This window comes from Mirounga leonina, unplaced genomic scaffold (genome assembly GCF_011800145.1).
Source record: "Mirounga leonina isolate KUSES-001 unplaced genomic scaffold, KU_Mleo_1.0 Mir_151, whole genome shotgun sequence".
Taxonomy (NCBI): domain Eukaryota; kingdom Metazoa; phylum Chordata; class Mammalia; order Carnivora; family Phocidae; genus Mirounga; species Mirounga leonina.
This window is the reverse complement of record NW_023270377.1, coordinates 31,353,787-31,380,052: the sequence shown is the minus strand read 5'-3', so window position 1 is coordinate 31,380,052 and position 26,266 is coordinate 31,353,787. Positions and strand designations below refer to the sequence as shown.

The following is a 26,266-nucleotide window of genomic DNA, read 5'->3' as shown; positions in this document are numbered from 1 at the left end:
GTGAATAACAAAGGCCCTAATTATCCTCTTCCCCCTTAATAACTTTTTAGTAACGTGTTCAAGGTAAGTTTATGCAACTGTATTTAAACTCACAAGAGTATAAATTAGAGCTGTTTCCATATAAATGTAATTTAGACTTGCCTGTCCGTAAATAATTCTGAATTAGCATCTATTTTTTAATGCTGTGTAATTACTAACCACCATTTAAAACAATACATTGGTGGGGTGCAGGGTGGCACATTCGGTTGAGCATCCCACTCTTGGTTTTGGTTGGGATCCTGATCTCAGGGTCTTGGGACTGAGCCTCCACATGGGCTCTGTGCTCAGTGTGGAGTCTGCTTGGCACTCTCTTTCCCTCTCCCTCTGCCCCTCCCCCCCTAAAATAAATAAATAAATCTTAAAAAAATAAAATACATTGGTGCAGCTGAGTGGAGTTACAGAAAATATTCTATGACGTTATATTTTATATATCTAACTATATATCAAGTTATTCTTAAGAAAAAAGTTCTTTGGAAAGAAATATTAGAGCAGTACCCATCTTAGAAAGTTCACTGTCACAGATAATAAAACACACTACTTCAAGATTAGAAACACTGTTAAAGAATATTAATCTTTGCTCATATCTACAGTATGTTGAGTTTACTATATAGTATTTCATTGCCTATGTATTTTTTTTTTTAAATACAAGATGAACCTTATAAGCATACCTGCCCTTTTCACCCACTCCTGCAAGAAAAAAAAAAACACACATAAAACCCCCAAAACAAAGAAAAAAAACTAAGGTTAAGAAAAATTGGACAGATTCATCAAGATCCGCACTAACAGGGTCAAACAATAACAAGAACAGAGACAATTATCTCTAGGTCCTCATTTACCTAAATGGTATAATCCTCCTGAAGGTAAAGATTAGTTGGCTTATCCAAAAGACAAGAGGCAAGAGAAATTTCTAAAACTTCAATTTAATTTGAGGTTAACAATCAGCTAAGACCAGGGAGAAAACTGGGAAGGACAATTAAAAAGAGCAACTTTAACTTTTATTGCTCTTATTCCCGTTCATTTTTTGCTATTCACATGTAATGGGAACAAGTGTATTCTTACACAAATATGTAAAATACATAGGAAATAATTTATAAAAACCCTACTCTTGTTTCCTTTATCTTACTCAAAGATTAGTTTCTCAGGAAAAGATCCCCCAAATAAGTAAAATACCTAAATTCTAAAAAAAAAAAATATGCTTCAGGCCATGAAAACAAACTTTTTTTAGTAAATGTAATTCTAGACATTAAATTCAAGTTTAAACTTAAAAATCTTGTAAGATTTACTCAATTAGTCCTCAAACTCAGATCACCTCAAGACTTCAAATCACTAAAAAAAAAAAATCCGTGATCTGATCAGCAAGAAACAATGATATCTAACTGTATTTGTTTAAAGACTCAGAAGTAGAAGTTATCCATTTAAAAATATTAAAAGGTTTAAACAGCCTAAAATAAAAGAGATAATTATATTATTATAGCTAGTGTACCAAAAATAATCCACATCTAAAACAATGAGACCACATACAATAGCTGAACATGACGATAAATTATTTTGTGTGGGACAGTCAGGCAGCTATTCACGGCTTACTCACTAGCAGGGAGGGAAGCCAGGCCTGCATGTTTCCTCTACCTAAGCTATAGGTATTTGTAGCAGAAAAAATGAAAACCTAGAAACCACAAGCAGCAAACTCCTTCCTTCAATAAATGCCTTACTTTATTTATCTTCCCCCTAATGGTGCCAGTCATACATTGCTCTAGAATTCCTCAGAAAGGGGGCCAGGGTGTTGGGAGAATCTGTTACTGGAGAAAGATGCAAGAGGGATGAGAAGAGTGGTATGCAGCTGGAGGACTGAGAAAAGCAAAGGACACAGTGGTTTGGGCATGTCCTTAAATCAACCTTCTGTCTTGGAACATGTTGCTGATAACAAAAATGCACATCACTTCATTTAAATAGGGCCTTCTTACATTTTCTTTCATTCACCACTAACAACACTAAGTCAGTGGCTTATTTTTAATCCATTTCACTGGTCTGTTAGCTTATTTTCTTTCTCTCTTCCACTTTATTTACCCTGTAAAACAAATTGAGGGAAGCCTGCAATTTCTATTGTCCAGAATTTACCAAGAGTTATGTTGGAAAATAATTTCACCAAGAGAAACCCAGCTTGAAGAGCTGCCAATACCAAAACTGGCACCATCAATGTGCATTCTGTCACATGCAAGTAAATGACAGAAGACATCTGAAATTCTTTTTCACAGAATAACGAATACTACTAAGTTAATAAAAAGACCTAAAATGCAAGAATTCCTGAGCTTTATTAATAAAGACGGTTTAAAAATATTCCACATTACTATGTCTTATTTAAAATAGTTACAGCACAATGAGAAATCTAAACTGTAAAAATAAATATCAAAATCATTTTATCATGGCCTCATCCAAAGTTGTAAGATAGGGAATGGTTTTGTCACAATTATACGTAAGACTTGGGCGCCTGGGGGGGACTCTGCTTCTCCCTATGCCCCACCCCCCTACTCATGCTCTTTCTCTCTCAATAAATAAAATCTTAAAAAAATTATACATAAGATTCATTTGTAAAAATTTTATACTTCCCCATTTTCTTTTGTTTGAGTCTATAAATTGTCTCAGCACATTATCCCTATTTTGTTTAAGGCTTTTTTCTATTACCATATACAGGTATGTTTTGTCTGCTATTATTTGTCACAGTATGTTTTAGTTCTAGGCCCACCTATATTTCTGCTTTCTCTACCCTGTAAAAAATGCCTTCTGATCTTTTCACTTGTCTTAAACCCAAATTATAAGTGCATGTATGATTATGTCATCGTGTCTTTTACTACAGTGGTGGCCAAACATTTAAAAACTGAAATACATTATATTATAAATTACTTTTTGGTTATTCTCCTCCATCATGGGTATTAGAGCATTAAATTCATTTTAAAAAGTAGATACGTTGGTAGGTTAGATTATTTATGAATTTCATTTGGGACAAAGATAGTGATTTAAATTGTTATAAAATGGGGGTACCAGGACTGAAAGGATTAGGAAGTGAAATAAGTGATGACAATGCAAGTGTTAGAGCAAGCATGGCTGATACTGAAGAGTGTAAGGGAGGGGCTGAAGGTGAGGTAAGAAAAGTGTTTTTCGGGTGCCTGGGTGGCTCAGTTGGTTAAGCGACTGCCTTCGGCTCAGGTCATGATCCTGGAGTCCCGGGATCGAGTCCCGCATCGGGCTCCCTGCTCGGCAGAGAGTCTGCTTCTCCCTCTGACCCTCCTCCCTCTCATGCTCTCTGTCTCTCATTCTCTCTGTCTCAAATAAATAAATAAAATCTTTAAAAAAAAAAAAAAAAGTGTTTTTCACTATGCCGGATATAACCCATTAGTAAACTGTGAAATCAATTCACTGGGTTACTGGGTTATTACCAGGCAAAGGAAGGAATCTGATTCAGCTGGGTGGGGGTCAGGAATTTGGGGGTTTTTTATGCTTCATAGATGATTCTGAAGCAGCACCATCCAACTGAATATAATACACAAATATAAAATTTTTTAGTAACCATATTAAAAAGAAAAAGGCAAAATAAACATTAGTATCTTTTATCTACCTGAAAATATCCAAATAGTATAATTTCACAAATTAATCAATAGAAAATATTAAAGAGATATATACATTTTTAAAATACTAAGTCTTTGAAATTCATGCTGTATTTTATCTTTATAGCACCTCTCAATTTGGATTAACCACATTCCAAGTGCTTAACAGCCACAGTGGCTAGTGGCTACCATGAGGAACAGCACAGCTCGGAAGCACCCAGATTTGTCAACACTGACCAGAGGATACATTTTTGAAGAAAGAAATTGGGTTTTCAGTGAAGCATCAGTGTAGAAGAGTCATTCTACTTGATAACGCCATTCTGAAGAACAGCTAAATTTGTTAATAGCTTAAGAAATTTACAAAAGCCCTTAGCTTCAGAATAGAAGAGAAAGCATGCGGTTTTAGGCTCCGATACACAATTTCTCTATATCAGATATGCTACCACCTATATAATCTTACCGTAAGTATTAATATTCAATGGTACTGTATCATACAGTTGCTCATTTGTTTTCTGCTCGTTTATTTTTAAAATTGATTTTTATTAAAAAAACCCTGAGGTTTATGACCAGGTTTCATTATCAGGAGTTCTAAAGAATGCATTCTTCTTCACTGCGATTTAAGTAGTCCCATGGACATGTTTACAGAACTTACAGGTGTCAGCTCAGCCTGCTCTTCTGTGAAGTCAATATGATGCTTGGCCTGCTTGCTGGAACATCTCAGAGAAATAGCATGCTGTGAAAATGCAGGAAGGAAGAAAATGATAGGTAAAGAAGGTGGAAAAGGGCCAGTCTCATTATCATGCAAGAAGAGACAAAGATCACTGAAATGAACTGTTGAAACAAAACAGTAATGAAAAGTTGCATGCATCTTTCATTATATTATGCAAAAATAAAAAAGAACTAGATGATCCTAACCCCTTGATAATGTATATATAAAAAGCACAATAAAGCAAATATTGCAAAATGCTAAAAATCAGTGAATCTGAGTAATGAGTTTCATGAGTTCTTTGTACTATTCTTTCCATTTTTTGAAAGTTTCATATTATTTTAAAACAAGTTTTTTTAAAAAATCTACTCTCTGTAGACTCAACCTCACACAAACTCCCATATTTCCAAATGCTTATTGGTTAATTAAAAAAAAAAAAATCTAAATCTGAAGTGTTCAAAAAAAAAGAGATGACTACCTATATACCATGTTATTAAACAGTATGATGGAACATTAGTTATTAAAACTCAACATATCGTCACCAAAAATGAATGTAGGCAAAGTGACAAAAACAGTAGAAATAGTACATGTGCAAAGATTAAATGCTGTTACATTATTGAAGATGGAAAGGAATTATGGGATGATATAAACAGTTTAATATTAGGTTCCATTTCCACAAAATATTTGAATACTTTTCTACAAAAAAAAAAAATCTCCCCCAAATCTAATTTTTACCTCAAAATGAATCTGGGGATCAATTCTACACATCAATTTTGCTCTAAACATGTTCAGTTCCAAAGACTTTTGTTATCAAGCTATCAAATTCTCCAACAATCCCTCAAAAACTCCAAAGTCTCTGCAGAGTTAGTTATGGATCACCATTTTCTTGAATTGAATCTGTAACATGGTAGAATCAAGTGCCATTTACAAGCCAGAATCTTGTGCTGGTGTAAGGGGGTGGGGGATGGCAGGTGTATAGAAAAGCACTGATCTCACACTGAAGCTAAACTGTAATCAAGAAATGGCCTTATACCAAAGAACAAAATAAAACACTTCCTCTTGATAGCTAACACCTTAGATTACAACTGGAAAAAAGAAGTGGAGGTCTGTGAACACACATTAGTGTTTCAATAAAACAGATTTACATTCATCCTTTACTGACACGTGTGCATTTTTCACAAATACTAACAATGAGCACAGCACTGATGGTAAAGAACGCAGACCTTAGGGCTGGAGGGACCGGGTTTGAGCCTCAGCTCAGCCATTTACTGGCAATGTGACTCTAGGCTTACTATTTAACCTGTTTTCTTATGTGTAAAATAGAGCAATATCAGCATTTTCTCCAAAGTTGCCAAAAGAATTAAGTGAATAACATTACTACTATTACAAAAGTGGGAAACCACCGGCCCTCATCTGAATTTCATTTAAGCCTCAATTCATTTAAATTAGAGCTAGTTTAGAGTTGTTAAATTTTAATACATGTAGGAATATACTAAAACACCACAAGATGGGGATGTTACTGCATAAATCTCTTTGCCCTTTTTCTTCCGCCCTTGTAGTTCTGTCTCTAGGTCTGGATCTAAGAGCACTGGCCAGTCTAGCCTTGTCTTGATTCTCCTTCAATTCTGTGATGAAGCAGCATGGTATTTCAGTATGAGCTCTAAAACCAGACTGCCAGGGTTCAAATCCTGGGGAACTTAGTCACTCTCTGCCTAAGTTCCTTCCATTGTGAAAATGGAGGTAATGGAATCTATTCCACAAGACACTGTGCAGATTCAGCATGTCGTTAAGCACAACGCCCAACACAGAATAAGTGCTCAATATAGTAGGGGATATTATTTTTCTATTTTTCCCCCTCTTTTTTCCCTTCTCTCCTTTTACTAGCCATTATATAGCCAGTAAATGTCTGAATTCTTTTTAAAATTACTTCTTTTAGGTACCTGGGTGGCTCAGTTGGCTAAGCGTCTGCCTTTGGCTCAGGTCATGATCCCGGGAGTCCCGGGATCCAGCCCTGCATCGTCATCGGGCTCCCTGCTCAGCGTGCTTCTCCCTCTGCCCCTCACCCCGCTCAGGTTCTCTCTCTCACACACTCTGTCTCTCTCTCAAATAAATAAAATCTTTTTTTTTTTTTTTTTAAGATTTTATTTTTTTTGACAGAGAGAGACATAGCGAGAGCAGGAACACAAGCAGGGGGAGTGGGAGAGGGAGAAGCAGGCTTCCCGCGGAGCAGGGAGCCCGATGTGGGACTCGATCCCAGGACTCTGGGATCATGACCTGAGCCGAAGGCAGACGCTTAACGACCAAGCCACCCAGGCGCCCCTCAAATAAATAAAATCTTAAAAAAATTTTTTTTTTAGGGACGCCTGGGTGGCTCTGTCGTTAAGCATCTGCCTTCGGCTCAGGTCATGATCCTAGGGTCCTGGGATCGAGCCCCGCGGCGGGCTCCCTGCTCAGCGGGAAGCCTGCTTCTCCCTCTCCCACTCCCTCTGCTTGTGTTCCCTCTCTTGCTGTCTCTCTGTCAAATAAATAAATAAAATATTTAAATTTTTAAAAAATTATTTTTTATATTTTATAGTCCTTATTCATTTTAAAAACAGATGAATCCATTTTTATTCTTGTTCAAAAAAAGGTCCTTTACCAGCCCTCCATCACACAAAATAAAAACAACAGACCTAAAATCAAGTAACGAAGATCTTTTATTTCTTCAGAGAAGAAAAATTACACAGATTAATAGGAAATACACAAAACAAGAATCATAGCATATATGCCAATGTCGATTGAGGTAGCGTGTTTGAAAAGGATGAGTGAGAACTAGACTTTCACCCTGGTTTTCACTCAATCTTCACCTCTTCTTTCATCTGATACCCATTCTTTTTGCTATTTATTAACCTCACTAGGCCAGGGAAATCTGGAATTAAACACCATATGGGTACATGTGAATTTCAGTGAAATGTAGCAACACAGCCATTAGAATTTTAAAAGAAATGTACTGCGATCATTGAGAAGTCAATTAATAATCCCAATCTTTTTAGATATGTAGGCCTCTTAAAGTTTGAGAAAGCCCTGTGCTCTTATCCAGTTAATACTTCAGACCAAAAAGTTGTTTGCTAAGAATAATTTAGGACTTAAATGCCAGTGGCGGTCCCCACCCCAGTGCTACAATAAACACAATTGCTTATTTACTTTTCACTAACTCAAAATTTCTGCACACATTAATTCTTGAAATAGTTCTGAAAAGTGAAGGAACTGGAAGAATTTATTGCATTGAACCTATGATATGCTGTTGGCATATCACAAGTTATAATGGTATATCCATGAAAGATTTTATTTAGGAAAAAACTATAAATATGAGGAAAACAATTATAACATTCAAAAGTTTTAGTAGCTCAGATATTAAGGAATTTTTTCCTATCATAATATTTATAGTAAAATCATCAAGGATTAGAAAGATTCAACAAAGCCTTTTGAATCTGCCATAAACTACAATAGTTTTTTTTTTTTTTTTTAAGATTTTTTTATTTATTTGACAGAGCGAGAGAGAGCATATAAGCAGGGGGAGTGGAACAGGGAGAGGGAGAAGCAGGCTCCCTGAGCAGGGACCCTGATGCTGCGCTCAATCCCAGGACCCTGGGATCATGACCTGAGCTGAAGGCAGACGCTTAATGACTGAGCCACCCAGGCGCCCCTACAGTAATAGCTTTTAAAAGCATTTTCATTTTAAAAGTACATTTTCATGTATAAATTTCCAAATTCAGAGGAATCATTAAAGTTTAAATCTCACCAGAAAATATAAATGAATGTGCTAACATTAACCTTTTATCAGTGAACCCTATTTTATATAAAATTTATAACATGCAATTACCATTTATATTTGCAAACTTCTACGTAATTGAAAACTATTGCTTTATCAGTTAACATGAATAAAAGTACCATAACAATGCCAGGAAATCAGCTGCAACATTTATCTCACATTGGTTAAGATACAAAGAGACCTTATTAGAATTTATTTCAACCACACTGAATTCTAATTTAAAAACTTAGTAGATGAACATCACTGATGGACTTCAAAAGAATACTAAAATTATTCTATAATCCATTTTTATGCTTATCCACAGAAAATATTTTATACTAAAACATTCTTTAACATTTAGGAAATAATCATTTTTTAACAATCAGCTTCACTTTATTTTTAAGATACTGATAAAAACTGGGAGGCCAAATGTAGTTTCGTAATTCAAATACAGGCTTCTCAGTTACTTGACCTACTTAATTTCTTCTTTGGAATAAATACCCCTACCAAAGGGATAGTGGAAGGCTTAAATGAGACAATATATGTGAAGTGCCTGAAAACAGTATTTCAAGAAAAGTCAGGAAAGAGAAAGGCAGAGAAAAAAGATTTACTCTTCCTGATGTGAAATTGTACTGTGCCTATCCCTGTTCGCTTTCAGAGAGCAACAAGACAAAAAGATAAGCCACAGTGTTATTTCATTTTTAGATGGGCAGTTTAACTACCCATGTCCCCAAGATGGAACAGTACCAATCTCAAACTGATTTTTCTAACTAGGCTCAGATGTCTGGCAAAGAACTAGGAGGCAGTATGACTGGCAAAGTTAAGAGAAGGAGGAAAGAAAGGAAAACAGAAGCAGAGATAATGGGAAAGCAAATCCTGTAAGGACCTGCAGGCCATTGCCGGGATTTTGGTTTTATAGTAAGATACAAAGTCTTTGGGTTTGAAAAGAGGAGGGGCAAGATCTGACTAACTTTTAATAGGACCACTCTGGCTTCGGTATGGATGGTAGACCCTTAAGGAGAAGGTAAATATAGGATGGCCAGGTGGGAGACTATTGCAAAAATTTACATCAAGATGATGTTGGCTTGGTGTCCGTGAAGGTGGTGAGAAGTGATCAAATTCTGGATATACTCTGAAGGTAAAGGCAACAGAATATGCTGCTGGACTGGAATGGGAATGGAAAGAAAAAGAGAAGTAGACAAAGACTCCAAGGATTTGTTTGATGCACTGGAAGGATGGAAGAGCCATCAACTGAGATGGAGAAGACTTTGGAGTTCGGGAGAAAAGACCAGGGCTTCGGTTTTAGACCAGTTAAATTTGAGCTACCTATTAGACATCCAAATAGAGATACTGATCAGAGATAGGATGTGTCAGCCCGGAGTTCAGGGGAGAGGCACACTGGCAAAAGATACCTGTATTTCTTTGAATCTAAGATGACTTAATGCTGCTACTTTCTTGATTTTTTTAAGGAACTGTCAAAAGAAAACTTCGCACAAAACTGCCACCTCGCTGACAGTGACAGATGCCACCTGTTTCTAAAACATACTCTCTCAACTTAGGCACAACTTTGGGTCAGATAATTCTTTGTTGTGGTGGCTAACCTGTGCATTGGAGGGTTTTACCAGTACCCTTGGCCTCTACCCACTAGATGTCAGTAGCACCCTTTAATCAGTGACAACCACAAATGTCTCCAGACACTGCTAAATGTCCTTTGGGGGGGCGAAATAGCTCCCAGTTGAGAACCATTGTTTTAGAGGAATTAAAATGTGGGGAAAAGGTGTGTCTTAGATAAATGAAATAGGGTATTAAAATGCGGGAGTTGTCAGTGCTTAAGCTCACAAGAGTGGATACAGATAGAAATGGAGTCAGGACTGTACCTTGGGGCACTCCAATGTCAAGAGACTGCAGACAGGAAAAGGAGATTATGTTAGATATGGCTGAGTGGTAACCATCTTAGTAGGCCCAAGGAAAGCTGAATGTTAAAGCCAGCACTGGAGAAAAGCAGAGGGGCACCCCAATGTACATCATATAACCTCAAAAGTCTCCAAAAGCAATAGAAGTGATGGTGGGAATGAAAGCAGAAGGACTGACTGGTTGAAAGCATACTTAAGCAGTTGATTAACAGATTCCTTCCTTTACTCACAGACCAACAGTGGTCTCAGGTTCAGACTGACAGTCACTCACAGGACCCAAAAGACCACAGGTTGGCACCAAGTTCACTTAGTTCTACAGAAAGACAAAGTGTGCTAGCATGAGACATGTTATCTTTAAAAAGGATCTATATAGGCCACCAGGAGCCTTTTCTGGACCCACCATTCTAAGGGACAGAAATCATGTAGGTAAGTACAGAAATCACCCTGGCTTAGGGAAACTTCATATTCCACAGGAACCAGCAGTCCATTTTAACAGCCAATGAGTGTAGGTTCCAGGAACCCTCAAGGGATGTATTTATGTTCACTTACAAAACTGATAAACTTCACACCAGGAAACAAAGGTCTGTGTCTATTCATAGGCTTCTAAGTTCACTCACAGTCTTCCTGGTCCATATGCACTCACTAATCAGGGGTCAGTTTATAGTAAACAATATTACCTGGAAACATTCTATATTTATTAGTCAAGTTTCTACTAAAAAAAAAAAAAAAATGCCAGGAGAAGGAAAACACCCACAATCATTTCCCATGAAGAAAAGGGGTTCAGACTTGCTAATAATCCTTTCTGTTTTAAAGCAGTGATTCTCAGAGCGGGGACTTTCGCCTTACAGGGAACATAGAGCAATGTCTAGAGACATTTCTGGTTGTCACAACTGAGGGAGGCATGTGTCCTACTGGCATTTGTGGATAGGATAGGTGCCAGTGATGCTGCTAAGTTTCCTACAATACACAAGACAGCTCCCACAACAAAGAATTATTTGGCCAAAATGTTAGTAGTCAATGTTGAGAAATCCTGACCTAAAAGGATTAGATGGAAGTTCACATACTCAACACTGAGGACCACCTTACATTGCAAGCCTTCTTTCCCAAATGGGCTGCTAAAGCACTCACAGCCGACATACGCCCTCTATGTAGGAGAATGAAAGAACCATCTTCTCTGGAGAAGCTCACACACCTGAGAGAAAAGACTTAAGAATGATACTAGAGCAAAGACTATGAAAGAGCAAAGAATTTTAAGATGATATTAATAAACACTGATTTTGTTTGAACTAAGAGAATCAACTGGGGGAAAGTCTGGAGTTGAAACAGTGATAAACATACAAAAAAAACTATTTTTAAATCTCAAGGCAACTACTAATTCCAGGTAAGCAAAATGTAATGGCCCAGAAAGAAAATGTAATAAAAGCATATAGTTTAGCACCAAACTGCATGTACATATTCATGGTAATATAAAAACTGAACAGTAACCAACCAAAATATACTGGGAGGATAGGGGAGCATGAGAGGAGAAGGGAGAGGAGTTGTCTAAAGAGGAGCTGTCTATATCCTAATCTTCCAGAGTGAGAAGTCAGTAGATAACACATACAACGGAAAAATATAAAGAAACAGCAATATAAATATAGATTTAATGACACAGAGGTAAATACCCTGAGAATCAGCTAAAAGAGTAGAAAGTTTTGGCCTCTGAGAGGATATGGCATGTGTGTGCACATGTGTAGCAAAATTTTCTGTAACAAGTCTCACAGAACTATTTGACTCTTTAAACTCCACATATGCAAAAGTAATTAAAATATTTTTTAGAGATTGTATTTGAGTGTAGGGACAATTTGATACACGGGTTTGGGATCTAGTAAGCCTCAATTGTTTTTCTTGATTTGAAGAACAGACCAAATCCATAAAAAAGTATGCCAAACCAAGTTTCAGGTTTGGTTAAACCACTTTTCTACTCATCCAGGCAAGACACAAGAACAGGACGGACAGAGAAGACTTTAACTCCTTTCCTGCTTTATTCCTAGTTTACTCACCAAACTTTATATTGAAGTCTTACACTAACCATTGTATTATTGAACACTGGTATCTTTGCCCATGAATACCACTAGGTCACATCCAAAGAATTTGCTGGGAGAGGACTTTTCACTTTTTACTTTGTTTTTATTGTGTGAGTATATTTTTACAGATGAGACACACATAAAGATCCTTAATGATTAGTTTAACCTGACCTCACGCATCCTGACCCAACTCAGAATAATCTGATTAGAAAGAAGGAATATCAACATATAAAACACAGAATAACCAAGAAAGTGCATCCTTAATAAAATATTGCTCATATCCCAACAGGTAAATCTAAAAGACATAAATGATACATACTACAGAGCTGGTGCTAAATATAATCCCTAGGTATCATAAGACAAATAAATTTTTGAGTTCTCTACAGAATATATACCACATGAGCTTCATTTTAAATAAGTGAAAATTTACTTTTAGATTGATATACTTTTTCTTTACAAGCAATTAAACTCAAATTTATCTCTATTATGCTTCACAGTGCCCAGAACAAACTGGGTACATTATTAGGTACAAAAAGTTACTGACTGATGGAAATTAATCTATGAATTAAATCAATGGGGAAAAATTAATAATGTTGCATAATAGATGTAAATTTTAAATTTCTCTGTAATTCTTTAAACCTTGTTTTACAAGATTTTACCTTAGTAATGATTATGCATAAACAGATTATTTTACCCTGTGGTAGAGAGGACTGTAAACATAAACTGAACAGAAGGCTGGCTTTATTTTACCCACATTGATCTTTCTTGCTGCTATCCTGTTAACAATACTGCCTTCTTCTTGACAAAAATATTCAATAAAGAATTTACCTACACCAAACTCAGCTTTTGCTAAACTTATTTTAACAAAAATTTCTTCCTTGCCCTCACCCCATCACATCCAGAAGAACTTTGTCCTTTAAAGATCTGTTCACATATATTATCACTTTTGATTATCTGAACCACCATATGAGGATTAGACCATGTACTATTAGCTCCATTTTACTTCTGAGAAACTGATGTTCACAGAGGCTGAATAACTCATTTAAGGTCCTATGGGTAGTGAGTGGCAAAGGGAACACCACTTGGAACCCAGTTTTCTGATTCCAAGCCCAAGGGCTCTTTCCACTACAGTACACTGACTCTTTGATAATAAAATAGAATCTTGGAGGACTATAGCAGTGGTAGGCATCTTTTTCTTAAGTTGTTGTTTTATAATAAACATACATTAAACAGCAATTACTATTATAACAATTATAAGAGGTTTGTAAAATGTCATCAAGTATAAACCACACTTCAAGTTTTTTAATCATGTGAAACTCGTATTAATTCAAGGGCTTCAAATAGCCTAAGAATAAAATGAAGAAACTCTCTTAATCATTGTGACATTGCTATATCTGGTAATATATTCCTTCTGTAGTGATTTTAAAACTTAGCTCAGAAGGATCCTGACAAATTTTAAATGTAGAAAAAATAAGAAAGTTAATTAAGACTACATTTTAAAAATACCATTTCCTCCTTTTTAAAATACTAAAATAGCAGGAAAAAAGTTCCATCTACTTACCTCAGTAATTGGCTGCCCCTGATGTGTCAAATCCAGTTCTTGAGGGCGTGTTACTTTATCAATATCCAAAGAGTCCATGCTGGAGGTTGCAGAGGTGATGCTGGAACGAGAGGAGTTACTAATAGAGCGCACTTCAGCATCGCTCAATGTGCCTGCTGATGCTGTTCTTCTGTGCTGATTAGTTACTGAGGGCTTAGTATCCTCTAGTACAGATTGCTGAGCAGCCTCATCCATGCTCAAGGAAGCCTGTTCTAACTGTGCAGTGATGTCATCCAGGGAGTAGTTGGCATGTGATGGTTTAGTTATCCTGTTAGATGAAGACAATCCTTTCAAAGTGCCATGTTTTGATGTATGTCGGCTGGCAGGTAATTTCTGAGTGGGTTTTGTTTCTGTGATTTGACGCTTACTATTTCCTGCACCAATACTGCTGAGCTCCTGCTCTATGGAGCAAAGATCGGCCATCAGGGCATCCAGATCCACAGTTTCTCCCTGATTCAGAGCTTCTGCAATGAACAATACATACATGATGTTTCCAGGATAGACTGAATCAGAATTTACACATTCTATTATAAATCTGTCAATGAATGAAGGGGTAAGAAGCAAAGAAATTTATCCTATTGGGCCTAAAGCCTATTGAATATATTATTTCTAAGAATTTTTTGTTTTAAATTCACAGAGAAATTTTTAGAAGCAACTAGTCCATCTTTTAAGATTTGTAGTAATCAGTGGAGAATAAAATTATGAGTTGAAAGATTAAAAATAATGCAAAAATCATATACTGTCCTATAGTTTTAACCACATCCCCCATGCAACTTTTCACCACAGGCTCTATATTATTAATATGATCAGTGCTATGGTAGAGTTGTTAATACTTAAAGAGCTGAGAGCATAGAGAGAAAAAAATGCAAAGCCTAAAAAATTACAGATTATGATGTCAATTCCAAATATTAGAAAGTTCATTAGGTAGAATACAATAAATAAAGGCCAGAGGGGCTGATTTAAAACTAATTAACAAGTAATTTCACTGGACTTTATTCCAATGAAAATACAACAGTGCAAGTAGGTTTGTCATGAAGTACCACTTGAGTATGTACTTTGTCAATTATTAGTATCTAGAAAACTATTTTAGTTATGTTCCAGTTCAGTTTTTTCTGTGATCATTTGAATTAGTAATAAAATGCACAAACCAAGAAATAGAAGAACTCACTCAAGTTATGCATGTAGTTTTTATATTGAGCTACTTGGAACTGTAGCTGCATTGCTTCTGCATTATATAATTTAGTATACTAAATATATATTTAGTATACTATCTTACATTTTACTTCCAATTACATCTTACCATTCAAGTTGTATATGGAGAAGCGGTAAGAAAAATTGGCCATATTTGTTTCCTGACGAAGAGGAGATCTTTTTACTGGTTCCACGGGCTTGTCAGAATCCAAACTCTAAAGAAAGTTTAATAAGTCATATTATTTTTAGGCTTCAATTATAAAAAAGATAAAGCTTGTTATTTGATGAGGTGAACTGTCATATAATAGTTAATAAAACCAAAGTCCTTCTAGTTTTAAGGACAAGTAAAATGATGGTTTTATTGGTTATAGTTTTATTATTTTGGTTATAGTTTTTCAATTTTTAGATAATATGCTTATTACTTAAGGCATTTAAGACCATCCTAGTTTGGATTGAATGTCTTTCCAAATACATCAAGTATAGTGACTGAGCTCATTTTACATAAATTCACTATTAGCTAAATATATGAATATGGGCAAGGTAAGATTCTGTTATCTCTTTCCTCAGAGGGATTTGTTTTTGGTCTAGCATAGTCTCATTCTTGGCATGAAGTACCCTGAAGATAAGGCATAATTCTGGACTCAAAATGTGTAGATCCAAAAAAAAAAAAAAAAAAAAAATGTGTAGATCCAAGATCAGTTTTTTCTTTGTATTTATGTATTTTATTAAAATTTTTTTTATCTTAATTCTAGTTAATTTATACTACTATATTAATTTCAGGTGTACAATACACTGATTCCACAATTCTATACATTATTCAGTGCTCATACCATTCCCCCTGCCCTCTGTTAACCATCAATTTGTTCTCTATAGTTTACAGCCTGTTTTTTGGTGTTTTTTTTGTTTTGTTTTGTTTTGTTTTTGGCTTTCTTTAACGATATACTTGGATCCCTTTCTCTCTCTTTTTTTTTTTTCAGATTTTATTTATTTATTTGACAGAGAGAGAGAAAGACAGCACAAGCAGGGGGAGCTGCAGGCAGAGGGAGAGGGAGAAGGAGGCTCCTCGCTGAGCAAGGAGCCTGATGCGGGGCTCAATCCCAGGACCCTGGGATCGTGACCTGAGCTGAAGGCAGATGCTAAACTGACTGAGACACCCAGGTGCCTGCCCTGGATCCCTTTCTTTTTATTCTTTGCCTACCTATTACTGGTTTTTAATTTGTATATTAGGTTTGTATATAACATCTGCATATAGCAGTCTATATTAAGTTGATGGTCACTTAAGTTTGAACCCACTCTTTACTTCTTTCCCCCTCATGATTTAGGTATATGGTGCCATACTTTACATCCTTTTACTTTGTGAATCCCTTGATTGATTTTTAGAAATATACTTATTTTACTGCTTTTGTGTTTCCTACTTTTCTTACTCTTATTTATGGTTTTCCACTCAGAGAGTCCCCTTTAATATTTCTTACAGGCCTGCTTAATGGTCATGAATTCCTTTAACTTTTGTCTGGGCAACTCTTTATCTCCCCTTCTATTCTGAATGACAGCCTTGCTGGATAGAGTATTCTTGGTTGTGGGTTTTTTTCTTTCAGCACTTTGAACATATCATGCCACTCCCTTCTGGCCTACAAAGTTTCCACTGAAAAATCAGATGACAGCTTATGGGGTTTTCCTTGCTTGCAACTGTTTTCTCTTGCTGCTTTTCAAATTCTGTCTTTATCGCTACTTTTTGCAATTTTAATTACTATGTATCTTGGTGTGGACCTCCTTGGATTAACTTTGTTGGGGCTCTTTGTGCCTCCTAGACTGGATTTTGTTTCCTTCCCCAGATTTTAAAAGTTTTCAGCTATTATTTCTTCAAATAAGTTTTCTGCCCCGCTTTCTCTTCTTCTGGGATCCCTAAAATGCAATGTTACTATACTTGATGGTGTCACTGAGTTCCCGAAGTCTATTTTCATTTTGTATTATTACTTTTTCTCTCTTCTATTCAGCTTGATTGATTTCTATTATTCTGTCCTCCAGGTAACTGATCTGTTCTACTGCTTCTAGTCTACTATTTATTCCATATATCTTACATTTCAGTTATTGGATTCTTCATCTCTGATTGGTTTTTATTTTTTCTATCTCTTTGTTGAGGATCTCACTGAGATCCTCCATTCTTTTCTCAAGTCCAGTGAGTATCTCTATGACCACTGCTTTAAACTCTCTATCAGTCATATTATTTACCTGTTTTATTTAGCTCTCTTGCTGTGACTGTGTCCTGTTCCAACCCCACTGATTGTTAAAGTTCCAGGTGTTAAGTCCCACTGACTGTAAGAACAAAGGGAAATTCAGCCCTGCTAGTTTTCAAAGCCAAATGTTATGGGGATACACCTTCCCCATGCAGGCTCCCTTGTCTGAGTCTGTTTCTCTTCCCTCTCTGTGCCCAGGATGCCCCTCCTTCGTGTCTTTGTCCTTCCTCCTCTCTTGGATGTGGCTTCTTCTCTACATTTAGCTGTGGAAAGTTTGTTCTCCCAGTCTTTAGGTCATTTTCTGGGTTATTACATTGATGTGGGGATTATCTAGCTGTATTCATGAGATACAAAGTGAGGTGAGAATCCTCCTACTCTGCCAACTTCCCTGGAAGTCCCAAGACCCAAGATCTTAACAGAGAGTGGCTACAACTTCAGACAATGATGGAATATCCTTGTTCTTCTCAAGCTCTATTAAGATGAGGACAAACTGTAACCCAGCTGTGATACTGCCTACGATAAGTCTAGAATTATACTGTAGATTCAGGACAGAGTATCTTGTAAGTTATCTCACTACCTTTTTAAATGACACTTTTCCTCTCTAACCTTTCTATAATAAGGAATATAAGATGCTTATAACAGAGAAATTCAGGGAAAAGGTCTGTAGTTGGTGTCTAAATAAATTTACAAATATTAAGAATAGCCTTTTAAAACTTTCATTTCTATTTATAATTATCAAATTGATTTCAAATAAAAAAGAATCCTGGATAGTCTGTAGAATCATCGAATTAGATTACATTGGTGCCTTCTTTATTCATTTGTCTCAAGATAAAAGGAATCCATTCAGATAGTGTCCAACCAGTTTTTGAAGCTATCATATGAAGGGGATCCACAATCATTCACTGCCTTTCTTCAAAGTTTCACAAAATAGGAAATTCTTCAACCTCAAATCCTGTTCTTCTGCTGCAATTTAAGTCCTAATGCTTCTCTCAGTGGAAATGAAAAATAATAGGTAGGTTTAATATTTTCTGTAAAATAACTTGAATATAATTGAGGACATATTAAGAGTCTATCTATTTACCAGTTCAAATAAACATACTTGTTATAATTATCTGCTGTGCCCACAGTGCTGGGGGAACAAAAGAAATAGTAAGAAATACCCCTTAACACCAAGAAATTGGTAACCTAGGTGGGTGGTTTTTAAACTTTTTTTGGTGGGGGGCAATTATCATGAGAATTTGGTAAAAGCTCTGAACCTTCTTCCAGGAAAATGTACACACACAAAAAAACTTTACAATGATTTTAAAAGATTCACCAACCACTTAAAATGTAAACTCAATTTAATATAAAGTTGAAAATCCCATTAACATGGTATGTGTGATATGGGTGGATGCACAGATGACACTTCGTAGTAAACTAAAATAACAAAACAAACAAACTTGAGGTTTTAGCCACTAATAAAGTACATAAAATATTTTTTGAAAACATATGAAGTGTTAAAAAGCAACTTGTTAGCAGTGAGCCACCATTACACAATGGTTAATCTGTTTTGTCTCTAAAGACAGATTTATACAACTTAAAAAAAAAAACAAAAAACAGTCACAGCATTAGTTTACAAGCCAACATTTTTGGTGAGTGACTCTTCACATTATAAGGCAAGGAATTTAAAATACTGGGAAGAATATAAGTACCAAACCAGTAGAAAAGCCATCGGCAGTGAAATAGTGTAGAGTTACTATTCCATCTTTTTTAAACCTAAGATCCAATAAAACAAGATAAAAAAAGCTTTGCCATAGTTTTAAAATGCAGCCAGAAATGAAATTTTGTAAGTATTCTAGAATTATGTAATAGAAAATACTTGCATGTGAGGATATTACTTATGTTGTAAAATGTAGTAAATATTCACATTTATTAAGTTATGGAATAGGATTTGCTAGAATTTAGACTTTTAGATTTTGGGTTTTAAACCTTTTTAGCCAGCAGTCTCAGTTTACAAAACAGATTTTAAATAATCCCTCTAGAGGAACAGAATCTCTTGTCACAGGTATTTTTTTGTTTTTAGACTCCTTTAAATAACCACATAAGATAATACTTCATGTTCTAGAGTTACCATTCATTTACCTGTTAACGTTTTGGACATTTTTCCTTTACAGCAGTATTTAAAAATGGAACCTATATCCATATCCCTATGTGTACACAGTAAACTTTTAGCACACAGTGATGATTTAAAATCTTCGAACAATTTTTCAAGCCACTATTTCTGACCTGAGTGAGTTTGTCTAGCTCCCCTAGCCAGGCTCCAAACATTTTGTCCAGGTCCTGATCTTCCTTATCACTGTCTTCTTCAGCACCATGGTCAATTTCTTCATCTGATAACTGATCCATCTGAAATACAGACATTTGGGTAGAATGAAGTTTAACAGGTTAAACTTGAAAAATTATGCAGCACATGTATATTGTAACTCTCTGGAGTGAAACCTTCCAAACTAGAGATTATATTATGCAAGGAAATTAGAAGTCTTAATGGAGACAACGCTGACAAGTGAGTAGAAATGAGTAATTAAGTCTCAAATTTTTAGGAAATTGTGAAAGAAAAGAATGTATCAGATTTTGACCAGAATCGCAAGTAACAATAATTTTAAAATTGCAGAGCCCTCCCATTAATCAGAGGATATTATAGTAGTGCAGTTTTCTCCACTAACAGATCCTGTTAACACCCCAAAAACTACAAATAATTTCAAGACTTCAATCCAGCACATTATTATCTCACTTACTCTGTAACAATCTATTTACATACAAATAAGTATAACTTGCAAAACCTTAGTCCAAAAAGCACTTCAGAGAAAAGACAAAATTTTTAATCTAGTTTAGTCTGTTGAATTAGTTCCTCCTCTTATAGTGTTCTTTCTACCTTACTTTCTCATCAGTTCTGACAAAATCCAAGGAACCAGAACTGAAATAAACTTTAGAAAACCAGAATTGAAAACTTTAAATTCAAATACAAAATTTCCTATATGTGGTGACTTTTCAAGTATAAATCCTTGAAAGAAGAGATTATTTTCTTTCTTCTCATTAATAATGTGTTGTCTGACATGGAACCTGCATATTGTTTTGTGAAGGGAAGAAAAGATTATACAAAACAAAGTAAGATCAGTGAATGACCAGATACTTAAAGTTCTTTAAAGTAAGATTAATCTGATTAATATATTTCAATATTAAAGACAATCCCTGAGAATCTTTTTTAAAATTCCAGTATAGTTAACAGACAGTATTATATTAGTTACAGGCATACAATGTAGTGATTCAACAATTCCATACATCACCCAGTGCTCATCATAACAAGTGCACTCCTTAATCCCCATCACCTCTTTCACCCATCCCCTCACCCACCTCCCCTCTGGTAACTATCAGTTTGTTCTCTATAGCTAAGAGACTGTTTCTTGGTTTGTCTCTCTCTGAGAAATCTTTAGTAAAGCCTACCTTTGCTTAAACCAACATATTCCAAAGTAACCTGACCACAAATCCTTTCCCTTCAACTTGAAATAATACCTATTAACTTTCCCAAGGACACAATGAATATCATCATTCTACATTCCATGCTCTTGACTCACATTTCTGAAACACAAATTTTGTTCCAGTGGATCTAGGCAATATTTGGAATACTACCTGCCTATTGGTTTAAACAATTCCTCAGAGATTAAAGATATCCTTAACCTTAAATAAGAATTTGTACACATATTACACCTCCAAAGCAACAATCAACAAAAGTAATTGTGATCCTTAAAATGTGGTTATGAGCTATGTGAGGAATTTAATTATCTAACGGGATGTCATGAAGCTAAATGTTAAACCTTATTTTACTATATAAAATTTTGCAGAACGGGTCAAATAGTGTTGCAAAATCAATCTGAACTGGGACACTTAGGTGGCTCAGTTAGTTAAGCGTCTGCCTTTGGCTCAGGTCATGATCCTGGGGTCCTGGGATGAAGTCCCACATAGGGCTCCTTGCTCAGTGGGGAGCTTGCTTCTTCCTCTGCCTGTCACTCCCCCTGCTTGTGCTCTCTGTCTCTCTAACATATAAATAAAATCTTCAAAAAAAAAAAAATCAAACTGAACTTAATTCTAACGATATGGAAAATCAGATCATATCCCATTTAATCACTTAAGGGAAATAATTTTCTTAAACTTAATACTACAAAGGATCACAGTTTATTAATATCTCTAATGTAAAATGTTAATTTTCATTTCTTAATTTCTCTCTCAAAGCATGTATAAATCAGGAAATTCTCTTGACAAATGGAAAATATATCCACCAATTCCCCAAATCATACATTTGACTCTTAAAGAGATTTGGTTTTTATCATTCGTTTGTGTTAATACTAGTTCTAGGATTTTTATTCATTAATGAACTATTTACAGAACTATCTCAATAGAAACCTGATATCATACTTCATTGTTCTACCCAGGAAAACAAAATGTTAGTACAAAAAAAACCCCCTCATCTGACCAGGTAACTTAATTACTCAAATCATAGTTGCTAGTTTGAGAATATCTAGGAGTAGGAATACCCAGTCTTCGTAATGAAGGCCAACAAACAGCAGAACTGGGAATTTTAAAAGTCAACTTCCTCTTCCTCCCTAATCTTTAAAACTAAACACACTGGAATAACCCAGAAGCTAAAATATTCTAGGAGGAATTCTGCTTTGAGATAATGATACTTATGCCTGCACTTCCCTTCTGAGCACATATTATAATCGCCCATAAGGAAGTTATACTGGAAAGAATGAAATAGGAATATAATTTTGCATATAGTTTTTCAGAGCATAAGCAAAACAGTTCAAAATGAATGGGTTTTTTAAATTATTACGGTGCTAAAATGGAACTATAGACTCCACATCAAAGACTGCTGGGTTTTTTGAGCTTTTCCTATTCAAACCCAATAATTATTTGGATTTTTAAGTATCTCTTTAAATATTTTCATTAATAGTTTTATTTTATCTAGACTACTGCAGATCAAAGTAGAGGAAAATATGGCTAGGGAGTAATAACAGAGAGTCATAAAATAAATGGAAATTCTGAAGCAACTATTTGACTTTTACTATTTATGTAATCTTTGCCAATTTTTTCCATCCTTGAATTTGTCACCATGTGGGTTATTTTATAAAAATTAAGACACTTATGGGGCACCTGGGTGGCTCAGTTGGTTGAGCGACTGCCTTTGGCTCAGGTCACGATCCCAGAGTCCCGGGATCAAGTCCCGCATCAGTCTCCCTGCTCAGCAGGGAGTCTGCTTCTCCCTCTGACCCTCCCCCCTCTCATGTGCTCTCTCTCTCTCTCTCAAATTAAAAAAAAAAAAATCTTAAAAAAAAATTAAGACACTTATTCAGAGACTTTTCCAAAAAACTTAGGTCCTACAACATTTCTAAACAGATCTACACCCTAAAACAGCATTCTTCCTTCTCTAGAAGCTGAAGTTGATCCTTATTCTCCTACACCCAGAAATGGCATCATTTCTGATTATTACACACACCAAATGAGAGCACCCCCCAAAATTTTCTTATAGGCTCTGTACTGTTAAAGTCAGCAAATCTGGTACAGAAATTCATCCTCTATTATGTATTGATGCCTGTCTCCAATTGGATCACAATTCTAAATCTGAATTTCACCAGCATAATGCCCCGACTAAAAATGACAACAGCAGAAACTGCAAATAAAATAATACAATAGTCAACTGTCCCTCCAAAGGGAAAAAAAAAATTAAGGAAAAGAAAATAGAACTTATGAATCTTATTTTTAAAATAATTTGGATTTAAAAGAATAGCTTCTAATGTGATGCTTTTCCTTAATAATGTGGAAATAGGCCCAAAGAAACTATAATACATACTAGACCAAATACTATTAAATTATTCTTTTACTTTTAGATTAGGTACTTTTGGAGGGGGGGGGGGATATATTAAAGTTTCACTTTAATTCTCTGCTCCATTACATCTGAGGAAAACTATGTCCTGAAAGAATAAATGTACCCTAACACAAATGAAAAGGTTTATTCCCCAAAGGGCACACTTAATGAATATAGAATAAAATCCACGTCAGTGGCAGATCAAGAAAGCCCTGGGTGATCCCGGCCTTCAGGGACCTCTCTGATCTTTCCTCCCACTCTTCCTTCAAGCCACACTGTCCTGCCTATTGTTCCTTGGAGCAGGGTAGGAGTGGAGAGGGTGTGAATTCTGTTTTGAAGATAGATTGAGGGATGCCAGTAAATACCCAACTGGAAAAAAAATGAGGAAGGGTTATTAGGACTCAGGTAATGAGAAGGTTTAGTTAGCCTGATTATTTCAAAATCATATGTTTATTACAGAATAATCACAGATTGCAGGGAATAATGACTGAACTAATATTTTAAACTAATTTACATTTATTTTTTTCATAAAGTAAAAACAGAAATAAAGGTGGAATGATCCTCCACTGTTTATACGCTGGTTGGTTTCATTTCACACTAACATTCAATAATTGTGCTTCAATATTACAGGTTAAAGCTTACATATGGCGGGGTGCCTGGGTGGCTCATTCGGTTAAGCGTCTGCCTTAGGCTCAGGTCATGATCCCAGCATCCAGGGATTGTCCTGGGATGGAGCCCCCACATCAGGCTCCATGCTCAGCAGGGAGCCTGCTTCTCCCTCTCCCTCTGCCTGCCTGTCTGCCTACTTGTGATCTCTCTCTCTAATAAATGAATAAAATCTTTAAAAAAAAAAAAGCTCCACTACATATAACAAAACTATCCATTTAGTATGCTTTAGTATGAAACAGTATTATTTCCACTATATATATATATATTTTTAAGATTTTATTTATTTGACAGAGAGAGAGAGAGAGAGAGAGCGAGAGAGGGAACACAAGCAGGGGGAGTGGGAGAGGGAGAAGCAGGCTTCCTGCGGAGCAGGGAGCCCGATGCGGGGCTCGATCCCAGGACCCCGGTCTCATGACCTGAGCCGAAGGCAGACGCTTAACGACTGAGCCACCCAGGCGCCCTCCACTATATTTTCTATGAAGTTACTCATTCAAGCATATTTTCCCTATTAGTCTTCCTCTTGGGAGATATTTTGGTTTACTATTCACTTTCCTCACTGTGAGACAGAATGGTAACATTTATCAAGAAGGCTGGGCTTAGAGTATATATTCCAGGTAGGGGAAATTATAAAGAGCAAAGGAGAAAATCTGTGTTTATAAAACTGTCATGAGATTGACTCAAATAAGACAAGAGGAAAAAGTGAGATTTAAAAGTCAAGGACTAAGGTCATATAGATAACCTTGAAAGCCAAGTCTATTCTCTTCCCCAGAAGGCAACCATATTTTTAAACATAGAAGTGAAGGGGTAGGGAGAGAAATACTATTTTAGTCAGAGGACACAATACCTGTGTAAGAGTTACTAGAGAAGAGAAAGACCAATAGAAGGTTACTGTAAATATTATGTAGAGATAATTATAGAAATGGAAATTGAAGTCCTCAAAGGAACTACAACTTATACAAGTCACCTAGAGAGTGGCAAGAAAAATACATGGTAATGAATGAGGGTGCCTTATTTATTACTGAACTCCTTTTGTTCCTTTAACAATTCAAAAATATTTTTTTGTAAAAATAAGTATACTTAAAACCACATGGAAACTGAGAATTCAGGAGGAGGTGCAAAGCTGCCACTATAGCATTTCTCTGGGTCTAACAGGCTCAATGTTCCAAAGAGGCAAGAGAAGCTTTGATTTAATATTTGCTGTACATCTACTATGTGCCAGAAACTGGGGGAATAGAGATGGACATGATAGGCTCTGTCTTTAAGGAATATATAATCTAGGGACTGGGTGGCTCAGGCAGGGTCCTGGGATTAAGTCCTCCCATCGGGCTCCTTGCTCAGTAGGGAGCCTGCTTCTCCCTCTGCCGGCTGCTCCCCCTGCTTGTGCTCTCTCTCTTTAAAAAAAAAAAGGAATATATAATCTAGTAGGGGACAGACAAGGGAACCAACAATGATAAAACAGTGTTAAGTGCTTTAACAGAGGTATGTTATGTGACTGTGGTTCAACTTAGTTTGAGAGAAGAAAGGGATGATGCTTCAGTCCAGACCTGAAGAATGAATGTGCAAGGCAGAGAAAGGGAAGGCTGTTTTAGGTGGAGGAACCAGTAATGTGGAAGGGTATAAAGCTGTGACAAAGTAAGACATGTTGAGAACTCTAATGACTTAACATTTCTAATGCATAAGATGTGTGGTGTAGACCCATGGAAAAATGGGGCTGGAGAGGAATTAGGGGCAAAATTATAAGCCATATCAGAGTTTGGCCTTGATGCTGTATGGCAAGGTATTCCCAACTGTGGTCTACTAAGGACCTACATCAAAATTATCTGGGGTGCTTCTTGTAAAGTCAGTTTTAAAAATGGCCTGTTCAAGATCTACCAAATACTAATTTCCAGGGTCCTGGGACATTTTTAACAAGTCACCCCAGGTATTCCTTATGCCTACTGAAGTCTGACAACTGCTGCAGTGTGTTGTGTTATAATTACTGGGAGGACTTGCAAGACAAAATTAATGCAGTTTCACACAACCACAATTTGGCTAAAGGCAAAATAAGACATGTACTCCCAAAGCCCATTAAGAAATTAGGCAGTGACAAGATCCCTTCATCAACATACCCTCATTACCACAGTTCCATGCTTCTTCTGAGAGTTATTCATTTAGATATAATTTTTAGTTCTTTATGCCCAGTTATGTTTCAGTAACTCTATCACAAAAACAGTTTTTGAAAAAATTCCTATGCTGCTCTACTCTGATAATTCCAAAGAAAAACAGGCATTAGAGAAGGGAGGCTGGCTATAAAGACTTCCAGGTTCAAGGAGTGCCCCCAACTGTGCAAGATACAACTCTTGCAAAATAAAGCAGGAGGAAGGAAACCTAAATCAGACAAAAGAAACAGTAAGAAAAAAACTGTTAAAATTAGTAAGGCACAAAAAGAGGAAGAAGACTCATCAAAAGGAGGAGGGAGGAAGTCAGAGCAGAGAACGAAAAGGAGAGAAATAGGACACGATATAATATAAAATGAAGTGAGAACTGTGGGGGATGAAGGGCCATTAACTATTCATCTGAC

At 36.1% G+C, this 26,266-nt stretch overlaps 2 protein-coding genes across 2 annotated transcripts in view; one reads left to right on the top strand and one right to left on the bottom strand.

Moving 5' to 3' along the window:
* The window catches only part of ABI2 (abl interactor 2), a 167,769-nt gene extending 163,874 nt beyond the window's left edge, over positions 1 to 3,895 (top strand). The window contains exon 10 of the mRNA XM_035007326.1: positions 3,766 to 3,895. Coding sequence (XP_034863217.1) covers positions 3,766 to 3,785 — 20 coding nt within the window. The 3' untranslated portion in view covers positions 3,786 to 3,895. The remainder of the gene's footprint in view (positions 1 to 3,765) is intronic.
* Positions 1 to 26,266, bottom strand: part of RAPH1 (Ras association (RalGDS/AF-6) and pleckstrin homology domains 1) — an 89,230-nt gene that overhangs the window by 36,445 nt on the left and 26,519 nt on the right. Inside the window, 3 exon segments of the mRNA XM_035007320.1 lie at positions 13,675 to 14,177; positions 15,014 to 15,119; positions 19,404 to 19,523. Of these exon segments, the coding sequence (XP_034863211.1) occupies positions 13,675 to 14,177; positions 15,014 to 15,119; positions 19,404 to 19,523 (729 nt within the window).